At 58.0% G+C, this 13449-nt stretch overlaps 1 protein-coding gene across 5 annotated transcripts; it reads right to left on the reverse strand.

Annotated features, from left to right (window-relative positions):
* Nucleotides 1-1921: 1921 nt before the first annotated feature.
* ZC3H12A (zinc finger CCCH-type containing 12A) lies at nt 1922-11740 on the reverse strand. Of its 5 annotated transcripts, none has more exons than XM_055255087.2 (6): nt 11621-11740; nt 10346-10823; nt 5861-6000; nt 4458-4692; nt 3759-3865; nt 1922-3563 (listed from the first exon to the last, which is right to left on the reverse strand). In XM_055255087.2, the coding sequence occupies exons 2-6, from the start codon at nt 10786-10788 to the stop codon at nt 2689-2691; spliced, it is 1800 nt and encodes a 599-aa protein (XP_055111062.1). In that variant the 5' UTR covers nt 10789-10823; nt 11621-11740; the 3' UTR covers nt 1922-2688. The 5 variants fall into 5 exon arrangements, with proteins under 5 accessions (XP_055111062.1, XP_055111063.1, XP_063481256.1 ...); XM_055255088.2 differs by having other exon boundaries at nt 10346-10826; XM_063625186.1 differs by having other exon boundaries at nt 1922-3865; nt 10346-10826; nt 11621-11706.
* Nucleotides 11741-13449: the final 1709 nt, after the last annotated feature.

The raw sequence follows: 13449 nt of genomic DNA on the forward strand, positions 1-13449 counted from the left end.
TAGTGCCAGAATTTGCATACTCACTGGTTTCCCCATCAGCTTCTGGCCCCTGGAACCAGGAAAACAAGAGGAGGAAAGAGCAACTGGGGCAGCTCCCTAGAGTTTGATCTCTTCCAGCATGCAGTAGTCACATTCCATCCCTGTCCCCCTCTCGGAGGGAAGCTGCCTCTGAAGAGGCAGGAAGCTGAGGCTCTGAGAGGGAAGTGGGTTGCCCAGGACTGCATCGCTAGTGATGGGGGCTTCAATCCAGGGCCCCTCCCTCTCCTCCTTTCACAGGAACTGAGTTATTCTCTCAAATCTAGAAAGAGGCAAGGACCATTGTGTCCCTTTTGCAGGTGGGGAGACAGGCCCTGTGAGCAAATACCACCTACCTAAGCTGCTTGAATGGGCAGTGGAGCAGGAGGTGATGGGGAAAACTTTGGAGTTAAAGCCCAATTCATGGGAAAGAAACAGCTGGGGCACTGGGCCTGGTAGCCTTGGAGTCACTCTGCCTGGCAGACTCAGAAAGAGGCCTGGAGGTGCATCTAAGCCTGCTTGGAAAGCACAGGATGCAAGCTCAGGCCAGCGGGGCATGGAACTGACCAGTCCTGCCCAGATCCTAGCCCCTCAGGCACCTGCCACATGGGCTCTGCCGCCCTTGCCAGTGCCTGTCAGTGAACCAGCAGGGCCAGACTCGGCCTCCAGACACGGCACAGCCAGTCAGGACCTGCTGCCCACTGCCCATCCCTCCTCACACACAGCAGAAGCAGCAAATGGCTTAGAGTTCAGCTCTGGTCAAGCAGCAAGTAAGCAAGTATGAACTCCCAAGGCTATGGCCAGCTGGCAGCTGGGATGGGAAGAGAGGCGAGAACACTCCCTATTTCTTCCAGGCAGCCTCAAGGCTCCACTGTGGTGTGCAGAGACAGAGGGGGCTTGGCAGGTGGGGTTGCTGGGCATCTGCTGCTGACCAGGTGGGTAGGGTGGTCCTTTCCGCTGCCATGCTGGAGGGATTCCTTTTTTTTTTTTTTTTTTTTGAGACAGGGTCTCACTTGGTCACCCAGGCTGGAGCACAATGGTGCAATCATGGCTCACTGCAGTCTCTACCTCCTGAGGTTCAGGTGATCCTCCTACCGTAGCCCAAGTAGCTGGGACTACGGGTGTATGCCACCACACCCAGCCAATTTTGTATTTTTTGTAGAGATAGGCTTTCCCTATGTTGGCCAGGCTGGTCTCGAACTCCTGAGCTCAAGCAATCTGCCCACCTTGGCCTTCCAAGTGTTAGGATTACAGGCGTGAGCCAGCATGCCTGGCCTGGAAGGATTCCTATGTGGATATTGAAACCTAGGAGAGTTGTGAGGTGTGGGGCTGAGGGTACCTTCACCTCCCCAATCCCTGCAGGGCCCTGAGTTGCCTCCAACTAGTGTCCAGGCCCACCCCTCCTGCCCCCCCCTGGTTTGGGGACCAGAACCAGGACTCAAGGCCCTGCCCCAATCTGTCCTTCCTCTGTGGGACCTTGGGCAAGTCATTCAGCATTGCCGAGTGGCTGATAATGAAGTGGACAGTCTGGTATTTTAGCTTCCTGTCCCACAAAAACAAACAGAAGCCCAAGCATATTGTAAATAAGATTTCTTTTTGCAGATAAAACTGGACTCCAAAGCCTTTTACACTTTTGCTGCCTAACTGCCCCCTCCAGCCCCCTGCCCGCTCGTGCGTCCATGGGCACCTCCTAACAAGGCCCAGACCAAGGCCTCGGGAAAGATGCCCCATCCCCAAGGGGCTATGCATTCCTGGTGAATGTTAGAAATCTTCCTTCCAGAGAAGGGTCAGGGAGCTGGTGTGGAGGGGCTTCCTCCTGGAGTGACAGGTCGGGGTGCACACCTGCTGGCCTTTCCTCACCCAGAGGCCAGCCCAACGCCCTGAGCATAACAAAGACAATTACCTCTTGAAAGGGCCCACAATGATTGTACTTTATTGATGTGTTACAGGAGGTAAGGACTTTCTGCTTAAAATATTTACAATTTACATGTGTACACAAACATACACAGGTTCCCCTACCTGTGGGGAAGGGCGAGATGACTCTGAATAGAGGATGGAAGAGGAGAGGGTGTAGACAGAGGGCCCTTGACCCCTACAGGGGCAGCAGGATAAGGAACAGAGTGGGGCAGAAGGTGGGTTATTAAGAAGCATCTTGCTTACTGACATGAAGCCACGTACGTGCCCAACGAGAGCACAGATGAGGCCTCATTGGCGTAGAGGAGGCCCTTGGAGGGCAGGCACACGGTGCCCAACTAGCCAGCCAAGGCCAACGTCCCAGGGGTAGGGCGGAAGTGGGGTGGCGTGCACAGAGCACCCAGCCCAGGCCTCTGCTGCCCCCACCTCCCTCCCCACCCTCTGAGAGAAAAGACGGTTTGGGCCTCAGCCACGGACCGACGCCGTTACCGGCAGCGTCTCCTTAAACTACAGAGATACAATGTGTATCAACAGGGTGATCGCTTCTGACCCACTGAGGCAGACAGCTAGAGGTGCTGCATGGGCCAGAACCAATCCTACAGTATCTTTGGTTTGTGGGTTTCCTTCCCGACTTGAATCCTCCCTCTGTCCAGCCTCCGGGGTGGGCCTCAGGGCTGGGAATGGGCTACTCTATGGCCTAAGGCCCAGCCTGACGGCCCTTGGAGACTGAGGGTGCTGCCCTTGCCAGCCACAGGCAGCTTACTCACTGGGGTGCTGGGACTTGTAGGAGAGGATCTCGGCAGCCAGCTGCTGGGGGTCCAGGAGCTGCGGGAAGCGCCCCATCACAGCCTCCACCAGGTGCGGGGGAAACACACCACATAGCTTGGTATACACGCTGGCCTGCTCCTTGGCCAGCCTGCCTGCCCTGCCCCATGGGCTCCTGCCAGCCCCTGGGCTCTGCACTGGGGGCTCCTGAAGGACTGGTGTGGGTGGGGGCAGTGGGTACGGTTCAGACCAGTACTCTCGAGGCGGAAAGGCAGGGGGCGGGGGCGGGTAGTCGGCAGGGACACTGAAGTGGCCAGCACCCATGGCCCGGCCAAAGGCAGAGAAGGCCGCAGTGGCTGGGAGCTCGGATCCATAGGGACTGTAGCCCGTGTAAGGGGCTCGGGGTGGGCCCGGCTCACCAGGGCCTCCTCCTCGAACCCCCCAAAGTTCCGACATCTGGCTCTCCAGGGAGCCAATGCCTGAGTCCAGGCGATCCTGGGAGACGTACGGGAGCGAGTCCAGGGTCTGCGGGAGCCAGTCTGTGGGCCCGAAGCTGCTGCCACTGCCCCCGCTAGGTGCGAGGCTCCTGCCTGATGGGGCATAGGCCTGTGTTAGACCCTCTTGGTGGGGCCCTGGGGATGCCTGGGCCCCCAGCTTCTTCCCATCCAGGCTGCATTGCTCACTCTCTGTTAGCAGAGAGCTGGACTGGGATGAAGGTGAAGGCCGCTGGCCACTTTTGTCCTTGCTTGGGGCCCTGGGGGGTGAGAGGAGAGCATTGGCGCGGAGCTCATCTGCCACAGAGCGCTGGGGGCAGCTCGGCCGCTCTGGGTGGAAGAATCGGCACTTGATCCCATAGGTGCATTTCCTCCCTGGAAGAGGAATCAAGAGGGACTCTAAGCAGGGGCACTTCAGAACCAGGGGTGAAAGCAAGGAAGGGGTGGCACAGGAAATGGGGTTGGGTGGTCCAATGGTGGAGGTCCCCAAGAGGAAAACAAGGCACAGGCAGACAGGTGAGAGGAAGGGCAGAGTGAGGAGGGCCGGGGAGGGCAGGCTGGGTTCCATACCATAGGGACACGGCTGCTTCCTGTGCTCCAAAGTGAGTGGCTTCTTACGCAGGAAGTTGTCCAGGCTGGGCCCGTGCCGGCCCAGTGGGTCATCAGGGGGCATAAACCTGCAGAAGGTGCAAAGAACTCTCTGGAGGTGCCAGCCATGCAGGGACTTCTAATTGCTGAGAAGGGGCCGATGGCAAGCCTTGCTGGGAAGAACAGGAGAGTGACACCTAAAACTGGGGCCTGTCCAGGACCCCCCAAAACTGCTCTATGGGTGGGATCATACCAAGGGAGGAGAAAGGGATCCCCGGTCTAGAGGGCCACAGCCCATGGGCACCTTTAGGGGAACACCCTCTCTGAGGTCATCGGGGGGATGGCAGCCCGTACCCACTGGCCCATGGCCTCTGCTCGAGAGATGCCATGTTGGTTCATAGAGAGGCCACCTGGAACCATCAACCACATCCCCTCATAAGTGCTACGGCTCTATCTCCCAAATTAGCCACTCACCATCCCACAGCCTGCCTGGTCCCAGTCTGATTTCTCCTATGTGGTGAGCTGTCCGTCTCACTCTCAAAGCTGCCTGGAGCCAAGACCGCAACCTCCCATGGCAACAGGGCCCCACAGAGCCCAGCCCCCAGCTCCACCCTTGCCAAGGGCATCTCTGGCTTCCCCTGTGGACCCCAAGTCTGTCAGGGCCTCTGGGAGGGAACATACTTGTCATTGACGAAGGAGTACATGAGCAGCCGCTCCTCGATGAAGCGCTTCCACTCCTGCCGCTCGCCTTGGAGGTCGCGGTATGTGTCGTTGGAAACCACGATCCCGTCAGACTCGTAGGCCAGCTTCACAATGAATCTGTCGTCATAGCACACCACCCGCTTGCCACCCACGCGTCGCGATGGTGTGAATACCAGGATCTTCTTCTTCTCCAGTTCCCGCAGGATGTGCTGGTCTGGGAGGTGACAGGGGTGCACAAAGGTCAGGGCCTAGCAGGACCCAGAGCCAGGCCTACAGGGCTTCCTAACCTGCTGGTGGCCACGCACAGGAGTGGTTAACGCCAAGGTCATGGGGGCAAGAACTAACTCTGCTGAGGCCTCTTCCATGCCCTAGCCCCTCCCTTGGCCTGGCACAGTTTGCTGCCTGAAGACCAAGAACATCTGAGCACAGGCGGCAGGGCCCGCATGGCACAGGCTCCAAGCACAGAGCTGGCCTTGTTCCTTTTCTGCCTCTGGACATCAGGCCTGTTCAAGCCAGATGTGGTCTTGGCTTTGGCTTTCATCCAGCCTGTTTTGAGGGGTCCGTGAATCAGCCCCAGCTTGCTCTGGGGTGGGAGAAGTATCTTGGCTCTGTCCCTTGCATTGCCAGGACAAGGTCACTAAATCCCATGGTGGGGAAAAGTCAGGCCACTCACCATGCCCCACCTGGGGAGCTGCTGGGACCACAGGGACACAGATGTGTGCAAGTGGAAAGGGCCCCTCTTCCTGGAGCCTACAGTCCCAGACAGGCTGCCCCCAGATCTCAAGACTTCTAGAGAAACTGATTCAGTTTTAACCTCCAAAGGCTGGGGGCTCCCGCAAGAACAGTGGTAACAGCTAACATACACTGAGGATCTACCATGTGCCAGGTACCCTTCTCAGCACTTACCATGTGTTATATGACCTCACGAGGAAGGCACTGCTGTCAACACCTTCCGCCGACACCGACCCCATGTTTCAGATGAGGAGCACGTGGCTCAGAGCAGGGCTAACAGAGGTCCCTGTCCAGGCCAGGGCACCAAGAGGGGACAGAGCCAGGATTCCAACTCTGGCTGTCTCGACTCAGAGCCTGCAGGCTTAACCACTGTGTGGCACTGCCCTTCTGCCACTGGGGATGTTGAAAGAGTGACCCACCCACCAGTAGGATGAGGGAGGGGCTCCAGATCTGAGGCAGAAGACTGGACAAGGTGACCTCCAATGACCACCATTCAGAGCAGGTTGCTAAGGATGGAAAAAACTGAGAAAAGAAATGCTGGTCCCTGCTGGAGTTCTAGAAGTTGTAGGTCACTCCCAGAGGGTCTCTCTTGGGGAGAACCAGGGCTGCTGGGGCAGTGAGACCATCCCACCTCCAGAGGCACCACTCACCTGTGATGGGCACATCGGGCCGAGGCTGCTCCTTCCTCCAGGATGGCACAAACACTGTGATGTCTGTGTGGCCCCGCTCCAGAAACCAGTTCACCGCCAGCAGGATGCCCCGGCAGGAGAAGACCTCCTTGTTCCCATGGCTGGGAGGGAGAGGAGGACAGGGTTAGCCCACACTGATGGCCAGCCTGCCACCCCCTAGGCCTGAGCAGGAGGAGGGAGGTGGTCACACCTCACCCCTGCCCTGGCTTTGGTGGTGGTGGTGAGCAGTCCCTTCCCCTTTGGAGTCACCAGCCCCTTCCCCTTTCCCCAGGGCTCAGGCCCTGGCCCGCTGCAGGTGGGGCCCAAGGCCAAGGCCTCCATTCCCAGTGCCAGTTCCCACAGCTCCAGGAGGGGCCAGGCCCTGCCGGGACTTTCCCTGAGGCTCCATCTCCTGAAAGTGAGGAAGCGCCCAGGAAGCTGGCAGCACTGCTCCCCACAGTGGGGGAGGGCCAGGCCACTTGCAACACACCTGGGGGTGGGGGAAAGGTGCCGGGAGACTTCTGGTTCCTGCCCCACCCGGCGAGCTGCCGGGACCACAGGGACAGATGTACACATGCACACTGAGTCACCACCCCTCCCTCGCCTCTTGCAGCGTGGGTGGGGGCGGGGGAAGCACCGGCTGGGCTGACCGAGGAGAAACCAGATTGTTCCGGATTAAAGTTCAGTCCTCACACACACCTCAGGGGCTGGGGCCTGAGAAGGGCAAAGGGGAAGGGGCTGGCGACTCCAGCCTTCAGCGTGGGACAGAAAGCGCCGGAGTGGAGCAGGCTCCCCAGGAGCCTTTCAGTCTGAAAGTGAAAGGATACTGCAATTCCCCCAAATGCCTCTTCATCCCAAGGCAGAAAGACCGTCAGGAAGATGCTAGGGCACTCTTAGCAAGGACAGCTGAGTAAGGCATGGGCCCTGCCTTGGTCTCAGACCAGGCCGCGCCCCACCCACAGGTGGCTGCACCCAGAAGGAAGCCTGGCGGGGCTCCTGGGCTGCCGCGGCTGTCCGTTCCTCTATCTGAAAATGGGCCCAGCAGTCTGCAGCTTCCTTAAGAAGGGTCAGTCAGCGGGACAGCTTTGCTGGTGGCTTCACGCCAGAGATGGCCCTGCAAAGTAGGGGTTCCAACTAGATTTCCTGAGGGATGGGGGACTGGGACTTGGGGCTCCCAGTTAACACTAGGTGTCATGGAAGAGCTCCTAGGACCAGCAGCCCCGCCTCTCACTGCCCCCTCAGTGAACAGCTTAGACTCTCATATTTGGCAAATAAAACAGAATAAATGTTACGCAAAAGAGGCAAGTCCAGGGCCAACCACATCCTGTGGGTGTCTTTAATGGGAGTGGGGGAAGTAAGGGGTGATAGCTGGAGCCCTAAGAGAAGGTAGGGAGGGAGGTGGGGCAGCTGGGGGCCATGGAGGCTGTTTGGGGGCAAGGCTGGGGCACCAGGGTCTGAAGGTCTCCAAATTGTAGGGGAGACAAAGTCCAGCGCAGGGCAGCACTCATCCTCCCCGGTCCTCCTGCCGTATCTGCCAGCCTGCTTATAATAAAAGTTCCCATTTGCTGAGAGCTGTGAACCAGGCCCTGCTCTAAGTGTCTAACATTGAATCATCAGCAAGCTTGTGAGGAGGGCACTATACCGTCATCAACCCCTTCCCTGTTTTTCAGATGAAAACTGTGGTCCAGAGAAGGCAGCTTAGTCACCAGGGTCACACAGCAGTTAACGGTGGAACAGTGACGCAGGCCCAGGGCCTATGCTTATCACCACCCTGTACGTCAGTGCTCAGGCAGGTACAAAGGCAGGCACAGACCCCGATCACAGGGAATGAGCAGGGATTCGCAGGCACCGAGCTCCCACTGGCGGCCAGATATATGGCTTCATTCTTACAGGGCTTGCTACCGTGAAGGAAAGGAAGGCTCTGGGACTCGTCCAAGGTCACCTGGCTAGTGGTAACAGACAGTCAGAACTTGAACCCAGGTCTGGGCCACTTGGTTGCCTTCCTGTCTCTAACAGAAGATCCAGAATTTATTTGGGAGAACAAAGCTCCCAAAATTGAGTTTGAACAAAGTGTGTTATGAGAGACAGGTGGCGAACGGGAGAAACAATGCCGCTGGCAAACTCCTGCTCTTCCTTCAGAACCCTTGTGAGATGTCACTGCCTCTGAGAAGACTTCCCTGACCTGCCACGATGGGTCAGGTCCCTGGTCTGTGTCTTCACAATGCCCAGTGCTTCCCCCATCACATCACCCCCCTTCCCTGGGCCTTCGGCCCTGCCTCTCAGAACCATGGCAGCTGGGTCACCCCAGGACCGGCTCCTAGTCTCAGGTATGCAGTGTGCGCATGTATCCGCCCACCCGCCTCCCTCTGGGCACATGATCCTAGGGTAGTATCTTGGAGCACTGGGAACTAATGGGATGCCAGGGCTCTCAGGGCAGTGCACTGCCTGTGGGCACTGAAAATCTTGGCTGGGGACAAGTCGGTTCTCAGCAGCCCTAGCAGCTGAATATTCCCTCAGCAGATGGAAAAACTGATCAGTGGGCGCTATCAGAGCCCTCCTCTTGGTAGAGCACATGAGGCCTGGAGTGCCCCCCTACGGCTAGCTTTAGTCTCTTTCACAGCACTGGAAGAAGCGCTGCTGGCACAGGAAAACCAGACATCCCTGTCCCCACTCCAGTTCTCTTTGTCTGTAAGGTCAGGGTCCCCCAGCCTGGCTAAGCAGACACTGATAGGATGTGTGTGTAGAATACTCCAGCTAGGCTGCTCCTGCCCCAGGACAGAGGGCAGGGCTGGGCCAGCCTCCCCAGGTGAAAAGATATGCCTGGGCTGGGCCTGGCGAGTGGAAAAAAATTCCCTTAGAAGGAAACAGAGGTGAATTTCCCCATGATTTGCATATGATGGGGGCTAGCCCGCCTGCCCCTGAGGTGGGGGGGTGGCCAGGCAGGAACCGAGTAGCAGCTGAGACAGGAAGTCTGAGACTGGAATTCCCCTCCTGACACTACCCCAGCTCAGAAACCCCCGAGGTGGGTGCGTGGCTCTGCTTCTCAAGAGCAGGCTCCTCTGAGCACCCCTTATCACAGCCCCTCCTCCCATGTCCCTCCTCCTTCTGGATACAAACACACACTGCACACGGCTGATCCCAGGGCTCAGCCGCTCCTGGCCCATACCTCCAGAGGGAGGAGTCACACAGATCCAACCTAGCTCCTAGCCCAGCCACATGAGGCTGGACACTGAGAGGGACCCCCGCTAATCTCGAAGCACGGGCTGTGACCTGCTGCCCCTTGGCATGGAAACTGGATTTTCTCAGCCTCCCACCCAGGCTCAGCCCAAGTCAGAGAGAGGAAGACTGGCCTGAAGGTGACAGAAGGAGGGAAGAGGGCTCAGCTGCATGCCTGCTGAGCTGGGCCAGGGCCAGCTGGACAGTGAACTTGTCCCACGGGGGCACAAATCAGGGAGGGCAGAGGCTGATGTCCTGCCAGCCTCGGGCAGCCCCCCTAGGAGCTCCCTTAGGGCAGCCAGAAAATCATCCCTTCTCAACCCCGTGTCTGGGGTCTCCCCGTCCATGCCAACAGGAACTTTTCCCTGTGAGCCATCCACCCAGCACTGACTCATCAGCCTGCCTTGGAGGGAACTGGGAAAAAAGTGGGGCCAGAGGGTGGAGCCTGGATTGACGGGAGAAGTCTGGGTTTCCCAAGATCAGCAGCAGCCCTGGCTTCCCTCTCTGCCCCTACCCCGCCACCCCATTCCTGTGCTGGGGGATGGGGGTGGGAGTCACTGGGGGCTGAGTCCTGGCTCTGGCCCCGGGGAACCTCCAGAGACCGATCCAGCCCAGGCTGCTTCAGCTGAGTCAGTAGGGATCCAAGTTGCAGCTCGCCTGAGGCCAGAGCATCAGGCCACCTGCCCACAACCCATGTAAAGCTGGACCCAGCCTTGAGGTCACTCTTGGACACAGTCGCTGGACCTGTTTTCGTGGGAGCCCAGGTCTGAGATAAGAAGGCCTCAGAAGCCCAGCCCCTGAAATAACAACAACAACTGCTACCACCACTACTACGGTTCCTGAACGCTTGCTCCTCTCTGGGATGTGCACACTCCCTCCTCACAACACCCACCTGAGATCAGGTTCCGAGGGGTGAGTGAGCAGCTGCCCACGGGCTGGTCCCCTTTACAGCCCTACCTCACATTACAGGAGAGGAGTGGAGACACAGTGCTGGCCTCAGGGAGGGACCCACAGCATAAGGTGAGCTCTGCAGACAGAGGGACCTGGGCTGGAGCCCTGCCTCTGTCACTTACCAGTAGCGCGACCCTAGGCAAGCCTCATAAAAGGCTTTCCCTCCCTCTAGACCAGTCCCTAAGAAGAAAATCACTCCTTCCAGCCCACCAGAGCTGCAGAGACAGTCATCCTTCCATGTGTCCTGGCCACAGGAGAGATGCGAACCTCATGTGTCCTGGCCACAGAAGTGACACTTACCTCATGGCCACGTTGCTCCCATCGATGACCACTGGTCTCAGGTCGCTGCCCTCCTTGTCCTCTTCTGGGAGTGGAGGCTCCAGGTTGGGAGCCTTAGGGGTGCCACCACCCCGCGGGACTAGAGGGAGCTGAGGGCAGGAGTCCGGTGAGGCCTGGCGCTCCCGCTCGGTGGCTGTCCCGTGTTTCACCAGCTCGCCCAGCACCGTGTTGGTGTCTGCCTGGACGCCCAGCTTCTGCAGGACGCTGTGGATCTCCGTGGATGAATAGCCCAGCTTCCGGAAAAAGTCCACCTTCATCTGCAGTTCCACAGCCGAGGCCTCCTCAGCGACCGGCTCTTGAGCCAGCCTGGGGGTGCCCTGACGGCTGTGGCTGTCCTCAAATTCCCACAGACTCATGGTGGGGCTGGCTTCCAGGACAGGCTTCTCTCCACAGGGGCCACTCATAGCTCAGACTCCTGGAAGGCACCGCGCCACAGCTCCTACTGAACAACCAACAGGGTTAGGGACGGTGAATAGCGCTGTCTCCCACCCTCCCTCCAGTCACCACACCCAGCAGGATGAGGGATTGGTGGCACTACACACTACATCGTGTTATTAGTTCAGGTTGTCCTCTCGAAAGCTCTCCCAGCTAGACATTCCCATTCCCATTCTATAAAGGGAGAAACTGAGGCACAGACATTAAAAACTTGCTCAAGGTCATCCAGCTGTTAGCTGGTGGCTCGAAGATCGGAACTTAGTCTGAACTGAGACTGGAACTGCCCCAGCTGGAAAGCCTCGAACCCCCACGCCAACCCAGGGGACCCAGAAGGCAGGGACGGGGCTCTCAGATGGAATCCTGGGGCTGGAAGTGCGTTGCGGGGGCCCAAGGCTTCCCCACTGAGGCCATCACTTTCGCCCACCCGTCCGGCACTCAGAGCTCAGGCCCAGGCAGCGCAAGGCCCGTGGCCGGACTCCCGGAGCCGGGGAGGACAAGTTTCCGGGGTGACCGTGGGGAGAAAAGTTGCTGGAAAACTCTGGTTGGCTGCCGGGAGCTGGTGACGCCGAAGCTGTCCCGGCCCGAGACCCGCGCTCGCTCGGCCCCCGATCCCGATCCGGACCCTGGTGCTCTTCCCCGGCTCTCCCAACCTGGGCTAAGTTGGAGGGGTCCTGAGGCCCAGCGGGCCGGGGAACAGGACCCCGACCCTCCCCTCCCCTCCCCTCGGCTCGGCTCGGACCCCGCCGGAGCACTCCCTGCCGCCTCCCCGCCGAGGCCCGCGCCCTCCCCGCCGCGCCTCACCCCGCCGTGCGCCAGCGGCGACCGGTGGCGTCTCCATGAGGCCGAGTCCCGGGGGCAAGGCCGGCCGCGCCTTTATATGGGGCGGCGGGAGGGCAGGTGGTGGTGAGGCACTGACGCGGAAGCGGGCAAGGGGCGGGGCCACCCCGGGAGACCGCCCCGGGGGCGGAGCTTCAGCGCCCCTTCCTGCTCCGCCCCTCGCGTCGCGGCCCCGCCCCCGCGGCCGCTGCGCGCCGGACGGGGCCCACGGAGGGGTCAGAGGCCTGGGGACACCGCCTCAAGGCTGCGGCGGCGACGAGCTCCGAGCGGGACACTGAACGGCCCGTATGCGCAAGATAAGCACGGACTGAACCAGGTACACGCACCTGCCGGGGACGCACTGACCGAGGTGCGGACGGCGGTACCAGCACAGGTAAAGCCGCGAACACTCGGACCTAAGAACTTGACAGGTACGCCCTGCCCGATGAAGCTACGTACGGCCAGGTGCGCATCGAGTGAATCAGGCACACGGAGGTTGGTCCACGCACCTTGGAGGCAGGTCCATGGTTATAGACAGGTACATCCAGACAGGCACTTTTCAGATGGAGTCAGGCCCCCTCAAGACACACTGTGCTTGAAGCCGTCACACACAGGTGGGCCACCCCCAGGGCCAGGTACACTGTTCCTGAAATCTGTACCTTACTAGGACCGAAAGGCAGGTTCAGTTAGCAGATGCACAATGACCGAGGCAGAAAACCAGGCAAAAGAGGGCCATTTACCCCAATCACCACATGAGTGTCCACACAAGAATACTGTCACCTACACCGCAGAACTCACTGACCGCCCCCACTGGAGGAGCACCCTTGCTCCATGAAGATGCTTTTAGTTTCCCAGGTCAGACCTGATCCTTCGCATGAGCACAGCACTTTACAGTATCTACTCACGGGCTTACAGAGGTAATTATGCTGACGTTACCCTTGAGAAATTCTGCAAAGGCTAAACTGCCCCAGCTGGAAAGACTCGAACCAGGATGAAGAGCTGCTATTCTAGTGCTCCTATTATTTGCCATTTTGTGAACCACGGGTGACTGAGGGCAGAGGGGAGCCTGGCTTCTTGTGTGTGTGTGTGTGTGTGAGAGAGAGAGAGAGAGAAAACACAGAGCCCACACGCTGGAGGACAGAGCCGCATGCTACTAGTGCTCACTATGTGCCAGCCCTTTGTTGCATTATCTCTACCTCATCATAGGCATGTATCCTATAAGTGCTAGTGTTATAATAAATACTTGTTTATTGTAAAAGCCACCATAGACACAACTGTACATGTGCAGCTTAAAGAATAATAGTAATAATAAAAAAGCCATGTATCCATCACCTAACTTAAAAAATCGACCAGTGCCAGTACCTTGAGGCCCTCTGGGTGCCGCCATCACAGCCCCCTGCCCACATCCTGAAGAACTAGTTTCCTGAACTTTAATTGTGCTGGTCATTCTCTTGCTTTTTCTTGTAGTTTTACCACCTCTGTATGCATCCCTAAGTGGGATATTGTGTAGTTTTGCTATTTTTTACTTTGTGTAAACGGAATCATTCCATAATTATGTGACTTCCTTTTTCATACAGCATTATATTTTTAAAAATCCATTTTGATTGCGTGCGTACCTGTAATTTATTTTACTACTGAATAGTGTCCCGTTTTATGAATATACCACTGGTTACTTATTCATTCACCTGTTGTTGGACATCGTTTCTAGGATTTTTTTTCTATTACAAAGACTGTGCTTTGGATATTCTTGTATGTATCTTAATGAAATTGTACAGTGGAGGAAATGGATGTTCGGAGATTCAGAAAGGTGAAGT

The sequence above is a fragment of the Symphalangus syndactylus genome, chromosome 12 (assembly GCF_028878055.3).
Source record: "Symphalangus syndactylus isolate Jambi chromosome 12, NHGRI_mSymSyn1-v2.1_pri, whole genome shotgun sequence".
Taxonomy (NCBI): domain Eukaryota; kingdom Metazoa; phylum Chordata; class Mammalia; order Primates; family Hylobatidae; genus Symphalangus; species Symphalangus syndactylus.